General features: G+C 37.3%; 2 protein-coding genes across 3 annotated transcripts in view; both read right to left on the bottom strand.

Annotated features, from left to right (window-relative positions):
• Positions 1–1,946: 1,946 nt before the first annotated feature.
• On the bottom strand, positions 1,947–6,579 carry hoxb8a (homeobox B8a). 2 transcript variants are annotated; one of them, XM_015023105.1, is made up of 2 exons: positions 5,645–6,579; positions 1,947–2,555 (listed from the first exon to the last, which is right to left on the bottom strand). In XM_015023105.1, exons 1-2 carry the CDS (start codon positions 6,075–6,077, stop codon positions 2,161–2,163), a joined length of 828 nt encoding a protein of 275 aa, XP_014878591.1. In that variant the 5' UTR covers positions 6,078–6,579; the 3' UTR covers positions 1,947–2,160. The 2 variants fall into 2 exon arrangements, with proteins under 2 accessions (XP_014878591.1, XP_014878592.1); XM_015023106.1 differs by having other exon boundaries at positions 1,947–2,552; positions 5,645–6,578.
• Positions 6,580–17,390: 10,811 nt separating this feature from the next.
• The window catches only part of hoxb9a (homeobox B9a), a 26,692-nt gene continuing 22,143 nt past the window's right edge, over positions 17,391–21,939 (bottom strand). The window contains exon 2 of the mRNA XM_015023107.1: positions 17,391–20,102. Coding sequence (XP_014878593.1) covers positions 19,867–20,102 — 236 coding nt within the window. The 3' untranslated portion in view covers positions 17,391–19,866. The remainder of the gene's footprint in view (positions 20,103–21,939) is intronic.

Consider the following 21,939-nt stretch of genomic DNA (forward strand, 5'->3'; position numbering starts at 1 on the left):
ACTACAAGCCATTGTCCAATAATAGCAGGGGTTTGGCTACGAATCATATTGACAGATTGTTACAGCAGCATCAGAATGCTCTACTAAATGCTAACAATCATGGCTTTGTCATAAATGGATGAATCATCTAGATAATAACAGTCATTAAAATAGGTATTTTGCTTATAAATTTGAGTACAAAGTTGTAATTTGTATTGTTATTGTATTCGGTTTCCTGCAAATAACATCTAAGTAGTATATTTTTGAATAATTTTAGGTGCAAATATAGAGAACTCCTTTTTGAATATTACTTTGAAATGGAGGGATTTTTAAATTGCCGATTTACGATTTCTTTTCATACCGTTTTCAGATTGACTTATCTGCTCACTCATGGTATGGAATGAGCAGTCACTCACTCACTACCATGACCCAGCGATGACCCACTGAAGATAGTTTACTATTTTAGTTGAAATGTTTGTTTGAAATGTTTTATTGGTTTGATTTCTCACTGCTTATAGTATTCAGTCTTGTAGATCTTTGTGTTGGGTCTGTGATTGGAGTCCACTTCAAAACAACCCAGAACAACCAGGAATCATAAAATGGATGGATTAATTATTTTTCCCCTTTTTATATGAATTGTACATGCAGCATAAATATTTCAAACACTGAAAAATATTGAACATTATTGAAATCTTTTCTGTGTAAATTTGTGACCTTGGGAAAAAATTGTGGGGACAATGTCTAAAGCAATGAAATTATGCAAAGCAAATTACTTTCTCTCTATACTCTATATAAAACAGTATAAATAATTAACAAAACCTGATTAGATAAGACAAATATATGGTGCTTGGTGAAATAAGCTATAAATTTGTGCTGTCTGTCCAAAATTGTACAGAGTTGTTCTCCATCAATGAATAAATATTTGTATTCCATGTGTTTGATTCATGCATATGGAAACCATCTGACCTAAAGTTGTCATAGGAATAATGATGGGAAGCATTTTAATGAGAGAGGTCTGATAGAGGCCTATAATACTGTAAGAGGGGGTGGGGACCAGACCATAAATTAAATGATGCCTCGATAAATTGTGATGTTGTGTGTGTTGAGTGGGAATGGGCTCTGATGAAGGTGGAGATAATAAGAGTAGGTTTAGGTTCTGTGGTAATGTTTTGCCATTTAACAAAATGTGTTCAGATCGTTGGGACTGAAACAACAAACAAGGACATGGAAATGAGACTGGGATTTAAAGATTAGATACATAATCATTATACAGGCTGAATAATGAAAAAAGGCAGTGAGAATTCTAGTTGACATCAAAATGAGACATTTAAAGATTTTACCAAGTTATTTAAACTATCATTCTCACTGGCTCAGAGAATATTCCAGAAAACAATCATATTTATAGCCAGTTTTTTTCAACAAATTTTATTGTTATTTTTATTTACTATATTTTTTTTAATCTTTTTTCATCTGCACTGTGCGCATGCTCTTTTTCCTAAACGATATAGGAATACAACATAAAACAAATATCCTTGACATAGGCTACGTCAAAAAACGAAAATGACAGTGTGTAAAAAATGAGACCCAACCTACTAAATCGGCATAAATAGGCAGTTTCATGTTGTTGGAAATTTAATTAATTGCTACGTCATCATCTTCATAATTATCATAAATCATAGTCATAACAACAAGAACATTGACGTGAGAATTACAGTAAAAAGTGCACCATCATATTTAACTTAAAAACTATACAGCTGCCAAAGATGAAACTGTTAATGATAAAGTTCTAACAATATAGAAATGTTTCACGATACTTGTTCCACAAAAAAAGGAAGCTACCCTTTAATCTTCTTTCTTTTATCTTGTTCGTGAGGGCTGGGGGTGGGAGTTACATATTTGATAAGTGCCATCCAATTAAGTTGATTTACAGCGGTTTGAGTTATTTTATTTTTATTTTTATTATTTTATTTATTTTTTGCCTGTTAGCTCTTTCCTGTGGTTTTGACAGTCATCAAACCTTCAGTCCTTCTAACTCATCGCTCTGACAATTCTGGAGACTCATCTGACGAATCATGGAGAGAGCAGGTAGTTTAATAGTCCACTGATCCAACTTCAACCATCACCTTTATTGGCCATTTAGATTAACCACCCCCGATCCCTCAAAATTCTCTGCCTCTCTCTTTACATTTGTTTGTGTGTTTTCTCACAGCAGTCCTCACTGACGGAGCCCTGAGACCCCGCCGTACCCGACCCCGTGCTTGCCCCTCCACTCCCTTCTCCACTGCCTCCACCGCTACCACCACCGGCCTCTCGCAGTTCCTTCTCCCTCCTCTCCCGTTCCACCGCCTCCTGTTCACTCTTGCTACTGGGGAACTTGTCCTTGTTGTTCTCCTTTTTCCACTTCATCCTGCGATTCTGGAACCAGATCTTAACCTGCCGCTCTGTCAACGCTAATGCGTGCGACACCTCGATTCGGCGTTTCCTGGTTAGGTAGGGGTTGAACAGGAACTCTTTCTCCAGCTCCAGAGTCTGGTAGCGACTGTAGGTCTGCCGACCTCTTCTTCTGCCAGCAGCTACTGGGGAAAGGTGAGAGAGAAAGATGAAGGAAGACATGTAGAGAAGAATTAATAAAAAATAATAACATGAGACATGCATTCTTCTCACTTTGTAATTTGATATAGTAAACAGCATTTTTAGGGAATCGTTTCCTTATATTGACTATGACAGGTTTATTATGTGGTCAATAGAATGACCACATAATAACATCGAACTTACTCCAAAGTAAGTTCGATGAGCTGAAAGAATATTTTTGGACAGGTTTCTGATGGTTTTGTTGTACAGCTTCACTTAGAAGTGGGATTTAGTACAACTAAAGAACTTAAAACATGTCAAAAAGAAGAAGCACTTCTAATGCACTGAAGCAATCCGTCGCACTTGTCGTATAAATTACTGATTCCAACAAAGAATCAAATGAATGTAACCTTATCTGTCAAAATAATAAAAGCCAGCTATGTCAAGGCAACCAAGGGGTTTAAAAACAGGTGCATGCGCTCACACACGCGCGCGCGCGCGCGCGCACTTGGGCATGCAGACAAAATGACATCCAAAATAAACGAAAATGAAAATTAAGGCATCTATTAACGATCGACGTGTAATTAAAATTGCAAAACTTTGTTTTTACATTTTCCGAAACCACTATAGGAGCATAACTAACTGCTAAGAGACAATATATAACATTTATTTTCCTTTATCACCACAGATAGAAGATATGAAAAGTAATTTCTGAAGCTGCGTTACCCTGACAGTAAGGTAATATATTTATTTCACTATCTTACAGAAAAAAAGCGATGGAATATTAAAAGAATGCACATATTTTACTATGCAAGCTTTAAAGTAAAAGGTCTTTTTAACCGTCACTATATCATACTTTGTGAAATACGGCGCATAAAAATGGCAGCATTCAAATGTTTGAGGACGAATACGGAATGCATTTATCTTTGCGAATAATGTCTGAGGAGTTCCATTTTAGATGGAGTGTGTATGAACCTGTGCGGACAAAGCGCTGTCGGTAACGTTTCTGGATGAGCTTTCAAAATGGAACTCTGACTTTGAAACTAGAAACAGCGTATAAAGTAGACTCCTTTTAGTCTAAGTGATCATATCAAGCTTACAGTTCAATAGCAAAATAATGTTTATGGTATACCCGCAATCAATCGATTCCTCCTTTGAATCTTAAGAGAGCTCTTAATCCTAAATATTTCGGGACGTTTCTACAGTGAGTCCATCTGGAGTAACAGAACTGCTTTTTGGAGAAGAGCCATGAGTTGAAATAAAGATGCCCTTGTCAACGTGCGCGGACTTGTAGGTGATGTAAATGTCCTGTTTTTGCTCCAACGGCGCCGCTTGGTTTCTTGTTCAATGGGTACAAAAGAAAAGGAAAAGCTTTTTACAACCATAAAATAAAGGGAATGAAAAACCGTGTTCGTTAATAACACCGACAGGTATGAATGCTTCTTTGAGGTGAGCATGAAAATGTATCCTCCATCCACATATCAAACAGCACGCTTCTCTCACAATTCTGTTATATTGTCACATTAAATTGCTTCGAAACTTTCTTTCAAAGTTTACAAACATTTAATCTGTTGTTACATATGTTGTTAATGAAAAAGGCCTGATGAGTTAGAGAGAAAATGAATAACTCAACCAACTTTATTTACAAAGTTACGAATTTAACCTTGTACACTGAAACACGCACACACACACACACACACACACACACACACACACACACACACACACACGGAATACTATATATATAATTTCGGGCCAAATGACTATGTCCCTATTTGTAAGCCAAATGAAACCTTGGCTTGGGCGTGCTCGAACACATTTCCTTCCAATGTAGGAGTGTGGAAGTGTAGAAGAGGCCCAATGCCATTTTATAACATCGATTGTGAAATGTGCACCGTTTGGGGTTTTCACAGAAATGCGGTGTATCTGTGGAGTTTCAATTCATCCTCCCATATGTTCCACACAAGTGAATTGTTACTGATTATGCGACAAACGTAACCCCCGACACCATGCCAGAATTGAAACGGTTGTTATGTAGAATATTGATGTGACTTTTTTATTATCATGAAAAGCAGAAACTCTGTAAAACTGCACGCATTTAATCCCTACGGATCCATACAATCATTAGATTAATATTAATATTTTGTAATTATGGCTCAGATATGGAGGAAGCTGTCACAACCAGAGAGGCAAAGAAAGACAATTTGCATCAGAGCAAAAATATATAATTTATTAAACTTGGAGGTAAATAAGCACCACCCACAATGACGGAAAGCCAAAATAGAAAGTCCAAATGCAAAATAAATGAGTGAGTATCCTTGAAAAGCAGAACATGTAACTTTGATCCTCACATATGATGAAGATAAGAAAGCAAGAAAAACTAGAAAGACTTTTCGCGCCTGGAGGACACGCTTCAAACCCCAGCCAAGACACGAATAACAAAGTCCCGGATAATCTTACACTCTCACACATAGACACAAATACACACACACTCTGGCGCGAGCTCACATAAACACACACATAAGCGGCAAAGCCTGAGAAATATGGGTTCAAACAAAACAGACTCCTGTAGATGAAACTATCCAATGCTTCCTTTTCTCATTCCCCTTTTGCCCCCCCATCCCCCCCACACACACAAAAAAAAAAAAAAAAAAAATATATATATATATATTTTTATATATATATATATATATATATATATATATATATATATATATATATATATATATATATATATATATATATATATATATATATATCTGGTCTCCATCGCATCACCGCTAAGTGAGGGTAACGCAGGAATTGTAGAGCGGCGCTGCTGCTCTCCAATCTTGTGTATCTATTCTCTTATTTTCTATCTGCTTTAGAGCTTGTTTGTAGTCTGTGTGTTTGTGTAGCCGAAGTCAATTGCACGTGAAAATTTTACCTTTTTTTTCCGACGCAGATATATTTAGTGCATATTGGAATATGCTGTCTAACCCCATTTGCCCTGGAATATTGAATCCCAATTTCAGAATATAAGCACTTCTGCTCAGAAAAAGAAAGTCATAAATATGAAGACATGACTATTGTAGCTGCACTACCGTTTTCTCACCTTGTGGCCTCATCCAGGGAAACAGTTGTGTCGGCGAAGGGCTCTGCTCGGTTCCCTCCGTGTCATCGTTGCCCAGTCCGGTCCCGCCACCGAGCTTGCAGTCGCTGTACTGGACCAAGTCGGCGTCTTGGGTTCCAAAAATCGTCTGTCGTTGCAGTGCGTCATATCCATAAAAGTTCCCCGGCTCGCCGTGACATGTGACCGCGCATGGACTCTGCTGGTAGGGGTTGCTTGGGAGCGAGGAGGCGCTGTGGTGGTAGAAGTCCTGGATCTGCGGAGTATGCTGGAAGGTAGCGCCGGATCCCGGTCCATAGACCACCGTTGGCCGGCTGCCGGCCAGGTCCTGTGCGAAACCACACTCATAGTAGTTTGGCCGTAACGAATCTCCACTTTTATATTTCGAGAAGAGCGAGTTTACAAAATATGAACTCATCTTTCGTGGAATTAATATTCTTAAATGTGCGTTTGGCTCAGCACAGTCAAAGTGGGCTTTCTGGTGTGTGTTTTTCTTTCTCTTTTTATTGTTTCCCCCTGCTTCTGTGCTGTGCTGAGAGGCAGTAACACGCCGACAACACACTCATACACACACATACACACACAGACCAAGATGGGGGAAAGAGAATTGGGTCCGCCGCCGGGGCTGTTCGGTTTTCCCTCACAGCCACAACACACAAGCTGGTTGCAGTGTGAGTAACCGCGACAAGAAGCAGCCAGAGCAGGGATAGCGAGGAAAAAAGCAAAGCAACTGCAACAACAGTACAACAATCAGCACGGTTCCATTGGATATCCGGTGAAGAAAGAGAAAAAGAAGAACAAAGACAAGAAGAAGCAGCAAAGAAGAAAGACTCCTGCGCATCACAATCACAATTCCAGTGGAAACGCTGGAACCGGGAGCCTGTCGTGCTCTCACCCAGCTTTCCGTGATTTACTCCTTTGCAAAGGACTTGTTTCATACTCTCTCTCTCTCTCTCTCTCTCTCTCTCTCTCTCTATAGCTCCCTCTCCTGCACGTTCTTTCCTCAGCCATGGCGTGTGTGTGTGTGTGTGTGTGTGTGTGTGTGTGTGTGTGTGTGTGTGTGTGTGTGTGTGTGTGTGTGTGTGTGTGTGTGTGTGTGTCATTTCTAATTTGCGTCTATTAACAGTTCTCCATCTTTTAGGCAAATGTAGAGAAGCCCCAAACTTGACATTCAACCTTTTATTATTTTGTCCTTCGCCGAATCAGAGCCTTTTTAAATCATTTGATTGGAGGAACTTGACTCTTAATACAGAGGTTGGCAGATAAAGACAGAAGAAGAATTGCCGGCGTCGAGCAGGGTGCAAACGGTAAAATAAACGAGAATTCTCTCGCTCTGCGTATCATCAAGTGTACACTTCAAACTAACTAACCCAGAGAACAATAGTTTTGAGTGTGAATGGATGGATGGAGGTGGAGGTTTATGTACTGGTCATATACAGTCGCTCTTTCTTATGTATCTCACTGAATTGTGAAACGGGAGCGCGATGTTACTGGGAGGCCGAACATGTCGGAACGGCCTACCGAGAGAGGGGAGCTGAGCCAGGGCAGAGAGGGAAAGAGTCGCGCTTCCTAATTGGTTGCAGCTTTTACAAGATCTTGCCTATAAATGTAATGGACGTTTTAGAGTCAGCTGTGGGAGCTTTCTTTGCTTTCCCTTTTCATGACCGCTGCTACTGGTGAGAAAATAAATAAGGTTCGAAGCATCTCTCTGAAGATCCGAGAGACTACTTTTAGAAATATGATCTCCATAAACATGTGAGAAGGGCCGGGGAGGATAACAGTCTTGGACAAAGTGGCTGTAAACGCTTTAACAAACTATAAAGTAGTGTAAAGCGGGATGACACTGTGTTTACCTCGCTCCAATAGAGAAACTAAATTGGGAGGGAAGGGGATTAAGACGCGCCCTTTAGACACCCGCAGCCTGTAAACGCCTTGTGGCGTTTTCTTCTCGCACCAGCTCATCCACCTTCGACCTCCCCCCCCCATCTCTAAATATGATTAGAGAGCTACACATAGAGACGGACTATCTTATGAAAATGTAAATGTAAAACAAAACAAAATACCAGTCCTCTTTCACCCGAACCCCTCCGCACACACACACACACACACACACACACACACACACACACACACACACACACACAACCAAGCCCACTACATGAACTAACTTTCACGACATGAACTAACTTTATTAATAATAAAGATATTTTTAATACTCTTTTATGATGTCATAAACAATGTTTCTGTATCTTGGCTGTTTTTCTCATTCTTTGAATATGAATTTGGTTCCAAGATGCGATTTTATCTCCAACCTGTTTTGTTTTTTCGGGTTTTTTTTTTTTTTTTTTTTTTGCTCATTTCATCCAAAGTAAATGTCATTACACCATGTTTTAATTATTTACTTCTTACAACGCTTAGACTGGAGAACACAAATGATGCCATCATCTGCGTGAAATACAGACTTTGTTGCATTTCATCAGCTGAAGTAATTTTCGCAGTAAGTTTTCAATTTATCGCCGAGAATATGATCTTTTTGGAACTCCTCCGCGCCCTGTTTTACTAGTGCAATAAAGGGTTGGCTTGAAAGATCTGTTGTCTGTATAATGAGAAGGGGACCTGGCGCACAACATAGTTACTTTACCTCATACAGAGATTACCTGACTATTGTCCTTACCAATTTCCCTTATCTTTGTAAGACCATTAACACAAAATACCCGTTTTTTTTGCAGATACCCAACAAACAGCGACAGTTTAGAAAGTCAGTCAGCTTACTCGTCTGCATTTGAATCAACAAAGCGACATTTCGCTATTCACGTTACTAATCTCTCCACTGGGTGAAGCCTAAACACAAAGCTCGATGGATTTGACCGAACATAAAGAAGCTCTGTGCTGCCCTGTATTTTTTTTTATTTTTTATTTTTTTTTTTAGAAACCACTCCACAAGACACATCCAAATCAGGAATATCCTTAATATGCAACGGTGCATTAAGTCTTTGTATGTTTGTTTTCTAACTTAAAGATCCACATAGTCTGAAGATCCTGTTTACATGTGGATTATTCTCCGAGGCCCCAATTTTTTTTTAACTCTCCACAGTATGAAATGACATGAGCCTGCTTCAGGTTGCTGAGAAGCAAAGTTGTAATATAAACGCTGACCAGCTCACAACGTCTGCTGAAGTAACATTAAATAAAGTTTATCGCAATGAAAACAGAATCAGGCTGAGTTCTACCCGTTTGTAAGGGAGATCCTACAAGCATAACTCAGGGAGGAAGTTAACGTTGAAATCAAGAACTACTTTATTAGTGGAGCAAGATCCCCACCAAGCGGCCGAATGTAATAATGACATAATGTGGCTCTGTACTGCTCCTAAGTCCCAATATAAGGTGGTACATCAAGTGGTTTATACATAGGACAGACTCAGGCAACCGGACAGTATAAAAATAAAAATGTAAAATTAAAATAAGAAAGAATACATGTGATATGCCTAAATTTTATTCCATGACCAATAGAAAACGTTGTGAAATTAAATGGTTAAATACCAGATCATCAGAAGCCTTACATTTGCTGCTGGTTATCTAAAAAGCAGTGGTACGGGATAGAAAAACATAAGGACGGCAGATTTGTTATTTAACAATATAATATTTACATACATCACCCCAAAAAACTAAATGATAAATATTTATAAAAGATATGTGTAAAACAGGAATCAGCCTCTCAGAATGTCAGTTATATCAGAAAAACAATACTATTTGTGTGTGTTTGGGGCCGGTGAGTATGTGTGAAATGTTAAATTAAAGGCAGTAATTCTGAGGAGAATACAGCACGTACCTTTAGCTTTAACTTTAATGGAAACACCCAGCATCACATTCTCTGCAACGACAAATACAAGAACACACACACACACACACACACACACACACACACACACACACACACAAGACGTTTTTAAATCCCTCAAAGTCTGTAAATCAATATTTATCTCAAAAACCTACAAATTAATGCATTATAATCACAGCATGATAGGTATGATGGTGCACTGACATCCGGGTACTCTATTTTTGTCAGTAAATTCAGTGAATGAGAGCAGCCCGGTCAAACTGTCCATTAGATGCCGGAAGAAGCTTCGGACCAGGTCCTGCCTGAATGAGTAGCGCTTCCTTTTGTTGCAGAAGTCATGTGTTTGGATGTGGAAGTTAATGGCGCCTGCTGTTAGCATGCAAGAAAGGGAGACAAAAGGCGGTCGAGAAAACACACGCGCGCGCGCACACACACACACACACACACACACACACACACACACACACACACACACACACTAAAACCACCAAAAGAGGAGGAAGTGAAGGAAGGATGCTTCTCCTGCTCTCCCGCTGCTTCAACAGGACTAATTTTTTCCTCTCTCATCACACATAAATTTTTGGCTTACTTCCCTGAATGTCCAGGGTTTTCCATTCCGGCAGCATTATGTTTATTCGCCTCATTTTGTCATTGACTCTGTCCTGTGCAGCTCTGTCAACCGGTGGGAGCTTGAGAGAACAGGGGGCTTAAGAAACTTTTCTGTTTCTTTTATCTACGGAGGTTCTCTCGTCTCCCTCCTTTATTCCTCACGGCGTGTTTGTTTTACAGCCGTTTAGTTCTTAACCTTCAGAAATTTATACGCTATAAACTTTTATTGCCGTCATATTCTTTTATTGCGCCTCTCTGCGAGCGGAATCCCCTCTTTCCCTCTCTCCCCTTGCCTTCTTTTCATTCTTCCTCTTTGCTGTTTTTTTACGACACCCGGCAGTACCTTCTTCTCCAAAGCATCCGCACCGGGATTCTGCTTCCCTCTGCACAACATAGCCTCCGTGTTTTTTAACCGTGGGCCGTGGGACGCGTGGTAGAAGCAGCACTTCCTGCGTCTGTCGCTCTGCTTCTCTTTGTGGAATAGTGAAAGGAAGTGTGCATGACAGCTGACGCGTAAAGAAGAGGAGGTGAAGGAGAAGGGAAAGCTGCCAAGTGGCCCGAAGAGGAAAATCCTATCAATTTTTTTTTCTATTTTTTTAATCATATCCAACTCAAATATAAGAAATGAAATAAATACCGCCGTTCTAATCAAGGCGCCGGCTTTTACAAGATGTATTTTCAGGAATATTTTATTATGACGCCTAAAGATCAATCTGGAATTCCACTGCAGCAGATCGCAAATGGTAGTTTTATGTTTTTGTTAACACAGCATTTTTTATTTATGTTCTTATTATTCATACTTTTCAGCAATGGACCATCAAGAGATCTATTAAAACCAACGGCTTCATGTTTAAAAATGAAATCAATTGGAAACATCAAAACATAAATTAGTCTCATGTTTGGCTTCATGTTAGTGTGAGATTTTCAAATATGGTTCACAACTACAGTGATTAATTTACGAAATATGTTTTGTGTTATGAGGTAAGCTGCAAATTACTTACTGCATTTGGTAAACATTCAACCCCAAATGAAAATGTGTTTCAAATGTAACATTATTATTATTATTATTATTATTATTATTATTATTATTATTATTATTATTATTATTATTATTATTATATTTTATGATAGTGACAGCTGCCATATTAAAACTACGCTTCTAATAATTTGACCCAACAAATATGTGCTTCGGTTATTAGCTTCAGTCGGATTAATCGGACTCCGACTCGGTCAGAAGCAGCAGTAACTTGTACACAAGATGGAAGCATGTCTGCTTCGCATGCCATTAACAGGATTCCTCTGCGCGGGCCAAACATGTGCGGCGCAGCCACTGCAGTTTGAGCCGGGCACACTGAGTATGTACAAAAACGGAAAAATACGGACAACCTTTGCTTTCAACTCAGTTTATGCATATCGAGAACTCCTTCACATCCAGGGAGAAGAGGCACATGTCGTAGCTGTGGATCTAAACGTTACAATGGAAATTCATTTGCAGACAGAATTAAGAAACATCTTGTTGTTGTGACTGCCACAAAATTATAGACAATATCTTTACACATTTACTTAAACCCCATTGTCAGTTTAAACTCCATTGTTGATTTAACTTTAAATCACAGGAGAGAGGATTTCCTTTTGCTTAATGGCAACATGTTAACATTGATTTAAAAGAACGGGACTGGAGCAGAGATCCGCAGATGGTGTTAATGTGAGGAGTGTTCGGTGACAAATAAGGCTGTAACAACAGACTGTAACATCACTACATCAATAGCAAACTAACATCAGATTAATGAGTTGGATCCTTGACATTTTCTTCAGAGTCACGTTTGAAATCAGGTGTAATTTTTTTTAGGAAAACAAGCTTGAATTCGTTTTACATGGTGTGAAGCATTTAATTTTATGGAGTTTAATTTAAGGCATTTCAGCGAACGCCGTGTTATGTTTTCCTTGATAAAAGTCCATCACTGATTTGAAACGCAGGACAGATCATAATTATTTCATGAATACATAAGAATATGTGAAAAAAAACCCTTCCGCTCGCAGAGAGGCGCAATAAAAGAATGTGACAGCCGCTGTTTTCTGTCTCACCATAGGCTGATTGTGAAACAGATTCCACGTCTCCCTGAAAGTCATTCTGAAAACAAAGGCGTGTTCTCATTAATGAAAGCATGAAACACAATGAGTTACATTTTACTAAAACACATTACATATCCAACACGTAGTACTGACTAACTCTCTACCAGGACGGATAATTGAACTGCTTTTCATATTGTATTTGCTAGAAAATTTTGTAATTGTTATTAAATACATAACACCTTTAAATCAAAAGAGCTATTCTTGATCTTTTTTTAATTATTTATGCACTTTTTAAAGTTACAAATTACATTGACATATTATTCAGGGTTAACTTCACCATATTTGAAAAAAAAAACAATAAATTTGTTCCTTTCTTAGAATGCCTTCATATGGTACTATTTCACTGTTTCTCTTTCTTTTATTTCTAAATAGTGATATCAAGCATGCAAAGAAAATAGTATACTGATATATATTTCTTATATTAAACAATAAATGTAGTTTTTATTATATTATTGGACTACAAAAATTAAATACCCTATATCTCAAATAGGGTATTCTATTGAAAACATTTGATGCATTTGTAAATTATAGGAAGAAAACTCAGTTTGAAAATTTAATTCAGTCAAATTCAGTACTTTCCATTTCAACACAGGAACAATATGTCCATTCCTTTAGCAATTGGAACATTCTTAGGGAGAAAACTTTTTTCTGGCTTTGAAATCAGGTGCATTTAGGTGTCACTAGACTTCCCACTCTGTTCTGACTTCCATGAACAGTACACAGCATAATTTTCTTTGGACAGAAGATCTCCAGCAGAACTAAACTCAACAAAGGAGGGCATATGCCAAGACTAGGAAGGTGATTAGAGAACAAATGAGACAGACTCATAAAAGTACCAGACTAAGCCTGCATTCAGTCAGACTACTTTTTGTGACTGTGCAGATTATTTAATAACACTTCACTTGTCCATGAAGCCTGATGACACAAGCTGCAAACACAGAAATATGGAAGCCAGGTAGCAATTAATTTAGAATATCTAATTTTAGAAAATACATCAGGTTTGGATAACTTTCATTTGTTTTGTTTTTTTGTTTTTCATTTTATGGGGAAATTTCAAGATATTGTTGATCAGAGCAAGCCCTTGAAATACACTAAAAGACCAATACACGGTCTGTGAGTAAAACAGAAAAACACAGGTGAGTAGGACAAATTTATTTGATTTTTAATCTCTATTCTGTTTCCAGTTAGAATCTAAAACAGACTAAAACGTCTTTCTAAAACTTTATCTATCTATCTATCTATCTATCTATCTATCTATCTATCTATCTATCTATCTATCTATCTATCTATCTATCTATCTATCTATCTATCTATCTATCTATAACAAACTCTCCCTCTCTCTTTGTTGCATCAGAATAAAAAAACCTGAGCAGTAATAAAAGCTCAGAAGCAGTTTTTCCAATGAGCCATCCAAACCAACCTGGTGCTTTGTGTTTAATTAGTTACCCAATAACTGATTGTGCTGCCCTTTCCATCCTCCTATCAAGGATTTTTGTTAACTAACAATCAACGGTGAGGAATCTAGGCTCAGTCTTCTTTGCAGAAGCACTTTCATGAGTGAACAGTCTGCCAAGGTCATGTCATTGTAGCATCTCAATCAGATTTAAATCTGGACTTTGACTAAGCCACTCCATAACTTTCTTTTTTGTTGTTGTTGTTGTTGTTGTTCCCCCAGTAATTCAGATGTAAAATTGTTGGTATAAATCTGCTCACAGCCAAAGTGAGGTTTAGCTTAAATTCTTGAACAGTATATTGACATTCAGGATTTTAAGGCAGAGCCTAGAATTTCTGGTCCTATCAATTGCATCAAGTTGTGTCAGGTTGCCTAGTCTGGAAGCAGGTCCAATCCATCATACTGCCATTACCATGTTTAGTTTTTAGTATAATATAGTGTGTCAGATGCTGTGTTAGTTTTATGCCATAATAACACTTTTTAAAAATGGCAAATTTTTTTCTGGTCATTTAACAGAATATGTTCCAAAAAATTTTGGGTTCATCCAATAAAATCTGGTTATTGGTAATCAGGCTTGTGTTCTTTCTTATCTAGTTGTCATTATCAGACCATGAAGTCTGATCTCTACTGCTGCAAGTGACGTACTTTAGATGTACTTGAAATTTTTTTTTATTTTATTTTTTGTGATAGTGAACTCTTCAAATAATTTTGCTGGGATTAGCAACAAAAGATTCACCATGTTTCCTTGTTTTTTTCAGATAATGGCTCTGCTGCGGGTTCCAAGACATTTGGAAAGGCTTTCACCAAGACGTTGATTATTTCTTTTCTCATCTATTCTAAAATCTGTTTGCACTAAACTATGACCTGTTCCATCTTAAAATATTTTAGCTTACATTATGTTTTCAGATAGGTCCTCCTTAATTTATCCTTTCATTGTAAAACAAAAAAAAAAAGTGACAGTTAATTTGTAATTTAAGATTGGGCAGTATATCTCATTGTCTCATACACTATTTTGGTCCACGTTGGTTACAAAAGGCTTATTATTTGTTTATTTTTTTAGACTGAATTTGGTTTGAAAAGGACATTTCGAGGACAAATGCAAACATAGATCTATAAACTATGTGAACTTTCTTTGACCTATAATGAAAGGGAAGTAAGATGGAGACTTGGATGAGCCAGCATGTGTTTAAAATATGTCTCTTTAGTTGTACACTAAAGCCTAAATGAAGAGGGTGTCTTTTGGCTGCAACACCAAAAGACCATCATAAACCAATAAACACCCCCTCACACACAGAGAGAGTTGGGGGAGAAGGCATGCAGCTTTTGTCTCTCCATGTGAGAGCAGACTCTGGATGGAGGCTGGAGGAAGGTTTACAGCTGGGGAACAGGGCTTGTAAATTTCATGAATCTCTAACCCTGCTAGCTACTTTAGAGTACTATATCACATTTCACAGACTGCAGTCATGGAACTAGTAATCTAAAGTAAAGTTGATCAAACATAGGTGTTTGCCGCTGATAATTCTGTATGTTAAAATAATTGTAGATATTGCAGAAAAATGCTGATAAAACTGCGTCCAAGCATTTATCCAATCTAAAAACAGCATATTGTATTGTTGCTCCAAATCATCAACAACACAGAAGAAAGGTTCCAGATTTGCTGATGAAGTTCTGAGGCTGAACTGCAGTAAAACTCTGGTCTATATATATTTATACATATGACCAAATCCGACTTACCAAGATCAGAGTACAGTTACTAACAAAGAAGATCGGTTCATAAAACCAGATAGAACACATTAGCAAGGTGCTGAAGTTTAACGTTTTGTCAAACTTAAATAAATGGTAAATGCTTTTGGACTTTTAGCAAGACTTGATGGATTTCTGTAGCCAGTACAGTTTAAGGGTTAAAAATACCAAATAAACTTAAATATCTGGTGGGCTAACGTATTGATAATATGCCTTCTTCCAACATTTCTGACATTACAACACTGGATAATTTCTTCTTTGGCTCAGTTTCTCACTCAACTGGTTATATGTAGCCCCTGTCCTTCTTTCCAGCTTCCAAGCAGCAACTGGTAAAGCTAAAATATGGGTAAAGTTCAGGCCACAGTCTTAGTGGCAGTGTGATGCAGTCATGTAAGTTTTCAAAGTAAGAATTTCTGTGTGTGTGGTTATTAAAATACCTCCCATCTTTTTTAAGATAGGAGGAATGTTAGAGTAAAAATTACAACAACAAAAAAAAAATTGAAGAACCTTACTTTTCTGTTTTGGATGGCACCACTGCATGCCCTCAGTAAATTCAGTAATCATATTTAATACAACCAAATGAGATTAACTGTACATACACATCAATGCAAAATTGTAAATTTTTATGCCTTCATATTAAACATGTCTCAGTGTTGCCCTGTGATGGATTGGCGACTCATCCAAGGTGTACCCTGTCCATTGACCACTGTGGTTGGGAACGAGCAGCCACCCCAGGTATGGGTATATAGAATAAACAGATAGTTGTGTTTACGTATATTATCTCCTAGGGAATTTACATGCACTTTGCAGACACTATTGTTTATGTAACCTGCTAATTTGTAAGTGCTAAACTATTAAACTGTTTTGGCAAGCCAAGCAGAAAAAATAACCAAGACGCCAGGGTTTGAGTTACACCCTGTCAGTTACAGCTTGAACTCAGAAAAATTACTAGTTTAATTTAACCAGAACATCTTTAGCACGAACCACAAATGATTGTGATATTAAAAGCACTTTTGAGTAGTTTCTGTTTGCTATGCTGTCACTTTAGAGATCCGTTAAGTAGTAAGATAAGTTTTTGATATTGTTGAAAAAACCGGGTGCTGTGTTTTCAAAATTGTGCTTAATCAATCAAAAAAAAAAAAAAAACATCTGTAAGATAAGCAAAGACATGTCTTACTGAGTCAAACAATGAGACCACATGATGCATGTACCAGATGTTTTGACTACAAAATAGGGTTTTTATCAGAAATTGTAAGCTTTGACTGAAGTGTTCCAAATTGAAAACATTCTGAAGTATTTTGGTAATTGTTTGAAGTGTGATGAAGAACTAGCCGATGTTTTCTAAATTGTGCTTAAACAATATTCAAAAATTGCAAATGGAAAAGCCTTCTTAACTACACCTATAAAAAAACTGGAAACATAAAATTGTAAAGTAATAACAGCCTGGAAATGCGAATCATACTGTGGATCAGCCTTGTTCTGTGTAAAGACAAACAGGAACCACAATGGCATTGGAAACTCTTAATGGATGCATGATGTGGCCCCCAGTGAATGCATTTGTCATCTATTTGTGTGTATGCATATGTGCGTATGTGTGTGTGCGTGTTTGTGAGTGTGTGTGTAAAGGGAATTATGATTTCTTTTGGTGTTCAGCCAGACTGACGCCCTTTTCCTTTAAGCTCTAGTGTACAGCAGCAGAGACACAACTGAGGAGACATATTTGAGCCACATGCTTTACTCATCCGAGTCTTTCTCAATGTCTCATTCTGTTCAGATTTTTTTTCAAGGGGTGAAAAAATAAAACAGGTTCCCATTCCTATCTCATCCAAGTTTCACACTGAAAAATAAATGTTTTAATTTAAACAAAATCATTGCTGTTGCTCTCTTTCTCTGTAAAAAATAAATAAATAACTGAAAATAAACAGTTAAAAAAGGAAGCAGAAACCAAAACAGTCAGACTGGCATAAGGTCTTAAATTTAATATGAATCTATAATGAGCAGTGCCAGTGCACAAAGAATGAGATACAATGCAGAGAGAAGAGGGGAGGAAAGAAAAAAAAACTAAAGTAGGAGTTTGTGTGCTCATTAAGAAAGACTCTTACTGTGACCACATGGTTTAGATTATATGTATTAATTTCAAGAACACTGAACAGATTAATCCACAGCAAATCTTAACAGACTCATTTTGTCAGGAGATCAAAATACTAAGACAGTAACCAACACAAAGTCTTTAAAGGTTAAGAAACCACAATAAAAATGAGTGCTTAAATCAATTTTGTTTAGCATTACTTAATCTTTATCATATCTTTTCCTCTCCTCTTTTCCAAAACACAGTCATTAATGATCACTATCAAATAAATTCACAATAAAAGACACACAAAACTCATCAGACTGACCTCAAACTATATAATTCAGACAGCACAACATGGACAACAGAAAATAATCCATAGTACAGCAAGATAATGTTTAAAAAAAATTATATTCAACATATTCGACTTATTTCATCATGAAACACAAGGTTACTTGCTTTGTGTACAATAAATTAGAAATGTTTCATGTTAAGACATTTTAATTATTTTTCTAGCAATATTTCCAGCAAGCAATGCCGTTAGATAGATTTAACACACAACAGAATACGGCAACAAAATAACCAGTTCAAAATAACTCGACGCATGCACAAACCATGTAAACATTTTCTCTCATCAATGGAGAGTGTGATGCTGCTTATTTTAAAATTTGTAGCTCTTGTCTGGATAGGACTGTTGTAGTTGACCACGTTACACTCCTCCAAACTCACACACATTTACATACACTCACCCAAACTCACCTGTTCATGCCCCAGCCCTGTGAACACACTTGCACTCACACTCTCACTCACCTACATTCACTTGCTGGCACTCAACTCACCACCTCCAACCCCTCACCACACACACACACTCTCATGAACTCACTCACACTTATCTGCTCATGAGCACACTTACCAGCATTCACCTACACTCACACAATGACTAACACTCTACTCACACAAAACTTTCCCAAATGCAAACTAGATACCATTCATGTCCACACTTCACCCAACAGCACAGATACAGAATGGTTGGCCAACATTGCCACCACCAGTTTTTGATTGAAACATAATAATCATAAATGTTTAGAAGATATCCTCAAACAATAATGGTCAGAACTATCATGTTAAAACAGCAGCAGAAACAAACAGGAAATCAATCCTAAGTATCACGGTAGTTATAGAAACATGTTCAGGAGTTAAGCATCAGTGAATGATGCCAAATCATTCAAGCAGTCATTACTTACAGGAGTTGATAGCCCTTTTGCAGTAAACATCCTGAAATAACAAAAACCTTGCATAGCAGACACTAAGTATTTTGTATGTAGAAAAATAGAGAGAATTTCTTCTAAAATGCAGCTTGACAGCACAGTGAATAAAATCTGGACTATGGCAATATGCTGTTATTTTCCTTCTGCTGACTGATGATCTGTGTATGCTGCACATGCTGCTTGAGACAATGCAACTCTTGTTTAGAAAGCCGCCAAATCTATAAATGTCCTTGTTTTAGGAATGTCAGGACTGGTGAGAAACTGGTTTTCCAAAGCTGGCGCCCATCTCCAGCGGTCACAGGCCAAGAAGCAGGTCACTCCCTGGACAGGTCAGTTCAGGGTGAGTGTTTTCACAAAGACAATATACTTTGTTCGAAAAATAATGGAATAGTCTTTTCTTGAATTTGTGGTTTTGTACAGTCTGAATTAAACAAAATTTAAAACAATTGTACAACTTTACAAAGCTGTTATTATTCATATGTTAGCATAAAGGTCTGTGGATGGTATTTAATTTTTGGATACAGTTTCACCACTTCTATGTGCTTCTGTTGGCATCATGTATCAAAAATAAGGAATAGCACAGTTTGAAAGAAAGAAAGAATAATTGAAAGGAGAAAATGCCCATAAGGAACTGCTGCACGATCAACCTCATTCATTAACATAAGCTAAACAATTTCATGCATTACAGGAAGTGAACACTAATCTTCTTTCAGATGTTGGTGGTTCTATAAACTCTGGTCCAAGCCAATGGACTTCCCACATCCCTTAACTATATCTATGTGTTCATGTATTTAAGACATAGAGTCAAACTCAATTCACTGATTTCATTAAAAGCTCTGTATGAATCTGACTTTTTCTTTTGCATATTTTGAATACTGTGTCAAAGCCTCCTGGTTTATCATTTGAAGAGACTAACTGATGGAAATGAAAGTTGATGTACATGTCTGTTCAGAAAGGCCATTGTATGCTGGTTATACAAAAAAGGTGCTTCACGATGAATTAACTATATGCTATGAATCTGTATATGTGTGGGTGTAAGAGAGTGAGAGAGAGAGAAAGTGGTGAGTGATCATTTGTAATGTGCTCTTAGTCCCACTACTCCTTGGTCTGGTCTTTGCTCTGTTTCTTCATTTTCATTCTCCGGTTCTGGAACCAAATCTTAACCTGCCTCTCTGTCAGGTTCAGTGCACGGGCCACCTCATGCCTCCGGTCTCTTGTGAGATACATGTTGAACAAAAATTCCTTTTCAAGCTCTAGGGTCTGGTACTTAGTGTATGGACACCTCTTCTTCCTGGAGGAGCGTGCATGAAGCCAGTTGGCTGACGGGTCATCTGTAGGAACACAGTGAGAAGAAACAAAGGAATGTGACAATGTATGTGAAAAGAGAGTGGGGGAGGGAGGGGTATGGCTGCTACATCAAGTGTAAGAGAAACACAAAACCAAAACGTTAACATGTTGGATAAGCGAAATTACAGTCTGATTTCATCAATCATGATTTCATCATTGCAAGCAATATCTGAAGCCTAAAAAATAAGCTGGAAAGCTACCCAATTACAGAACTACAGTCATGACCATAAAAAACTCTCCCATCAGTTTTTTATGCTCGGGTGTTTGCTTCAACATTTAAAATGCACAATTCTGATATTCAACACATAAAAATGTCACAGAGTAGAAGGAAAAGATTGTGGTTCAATAGATAAATAGATGTTATGACTAAAATATTTCAGAATCAAAAAGATTATTTCCCTCGATGATTACAAGCACACAAAAAACACCCACACGCACACGTACACCCACACACAAAACACACACACAAAACACACACACAAGGAAGATGAATTACAGCTCTGTAAAACTTTCATTATCATTCTTTCTCTTCTGGGACTATGAAGATCATGTTGCAGATGTCACTGCATTACCTTTGATTGTTCCTTTAGGAAGCAGAAAAATATCTCTTGAAGAAGATATTTGAATGTACACAGCAAATCCAGCAGGCCCAGATTAACTCTGTCAGATTTGATTTCAACACTTTAAAAGTGTCTATATGGGTTCACACCAGAAAGTGTTAATTTAACTCTTTTTGGAGAGTTGGTACCTTAACTCTTATAAAGTGTCAAATATCAAATCTGCTTACTAACACTAATTCAGTGTTAAATCTTAATATTAACTCTCACAGGGTATTTTTTTAAACTTCTTAAGAGTTATTTGTAATTAATATTAGATAGGTATTTTATTGTTTTGAACTTCTAAAAATTCTTTGGAAAATAAACATTTAATAAAGAGGCAGTGATTTTCTCAAATGCATTTATTTCAAAATGTGCACCATAATTACAAAACATATTACGTGGAATAATGTGCATGTTTCACATGTTGCTTTCATTCACATATTGCTTATTAAAAGGTCTGACATATCAGCTGTGCAATACAAAATGCAGTATGCTTCATAATTTTTTCTTCAATACAATATGCATGAAATTGTTCAAAGTACAAGGTGGAGAAAGTAAAGCAAGCAGTTCATGTAATATGATAGAGTACATTTTCTTTTAACAGGTAGATTACTGGATATTTCAGTACGCACTTAGAAATGGCTGTAAATTTACAGCGGAATTCCAGCAGTAACATACTGTTATTCCAAAATACGGTAGGATATTGTCAATTTGATGTCTTCTTCTCTTGTCAAAATCAAGACTAACAACTGGCAGTAAACTACCACAAAATAATTGTTCAATACAGTTTTTTTCCTAGGCAAGACATTTTACTTGTTTTTGCATCTTAGAGAACCGGCATTTAAAGACAATATTAAACTGAAAGAAAAAAAATACTTTCCATAATAAATCTTTTTGGGAATGAATCGAAATCTACAGAGCAATACCAGTGCTGGTGTTGTATGTTAAAAATACAATGTTAATTAAACATTCAAAGATAGTCAAATTCAAAGATAGGTTTGTCAGTTTCCCTAAAGAGATGGTGTTTGCTAAAGAGTTGCCCCCACAAGCGCAACGTATCTGTGACGTCACGTGTTTGCCTTGGAGACAGCAGTATGGCGTCTTGTCTGGAGCTTCTCATAACAAGGTAAGTTCCCCAAAGCTATTAAAACATGCTCCATATGTTTGTTCTTTAATGTATTTATGTAATGTAATGGTGATGTATTGTCTGAATGTTTGTAAC

The sequence above is a fragment of the Poecilia latipinna genome, unplaced genomic scaffold (assembly GCF_001443285.1).
Source record: "Poecilia latipinna isolate Pla-1442-1.1 unplaced genomic scaffold, P_latipinna-1.0 Scaffold3197, whole genome shotgun sequence".
Lineage (NCBI taxonomy): Eukaryota > Metazoa > Chordata > Actinopteri > Cyprinodontiformes > Poeciliidae > Poecilia > Poecilia latipinna.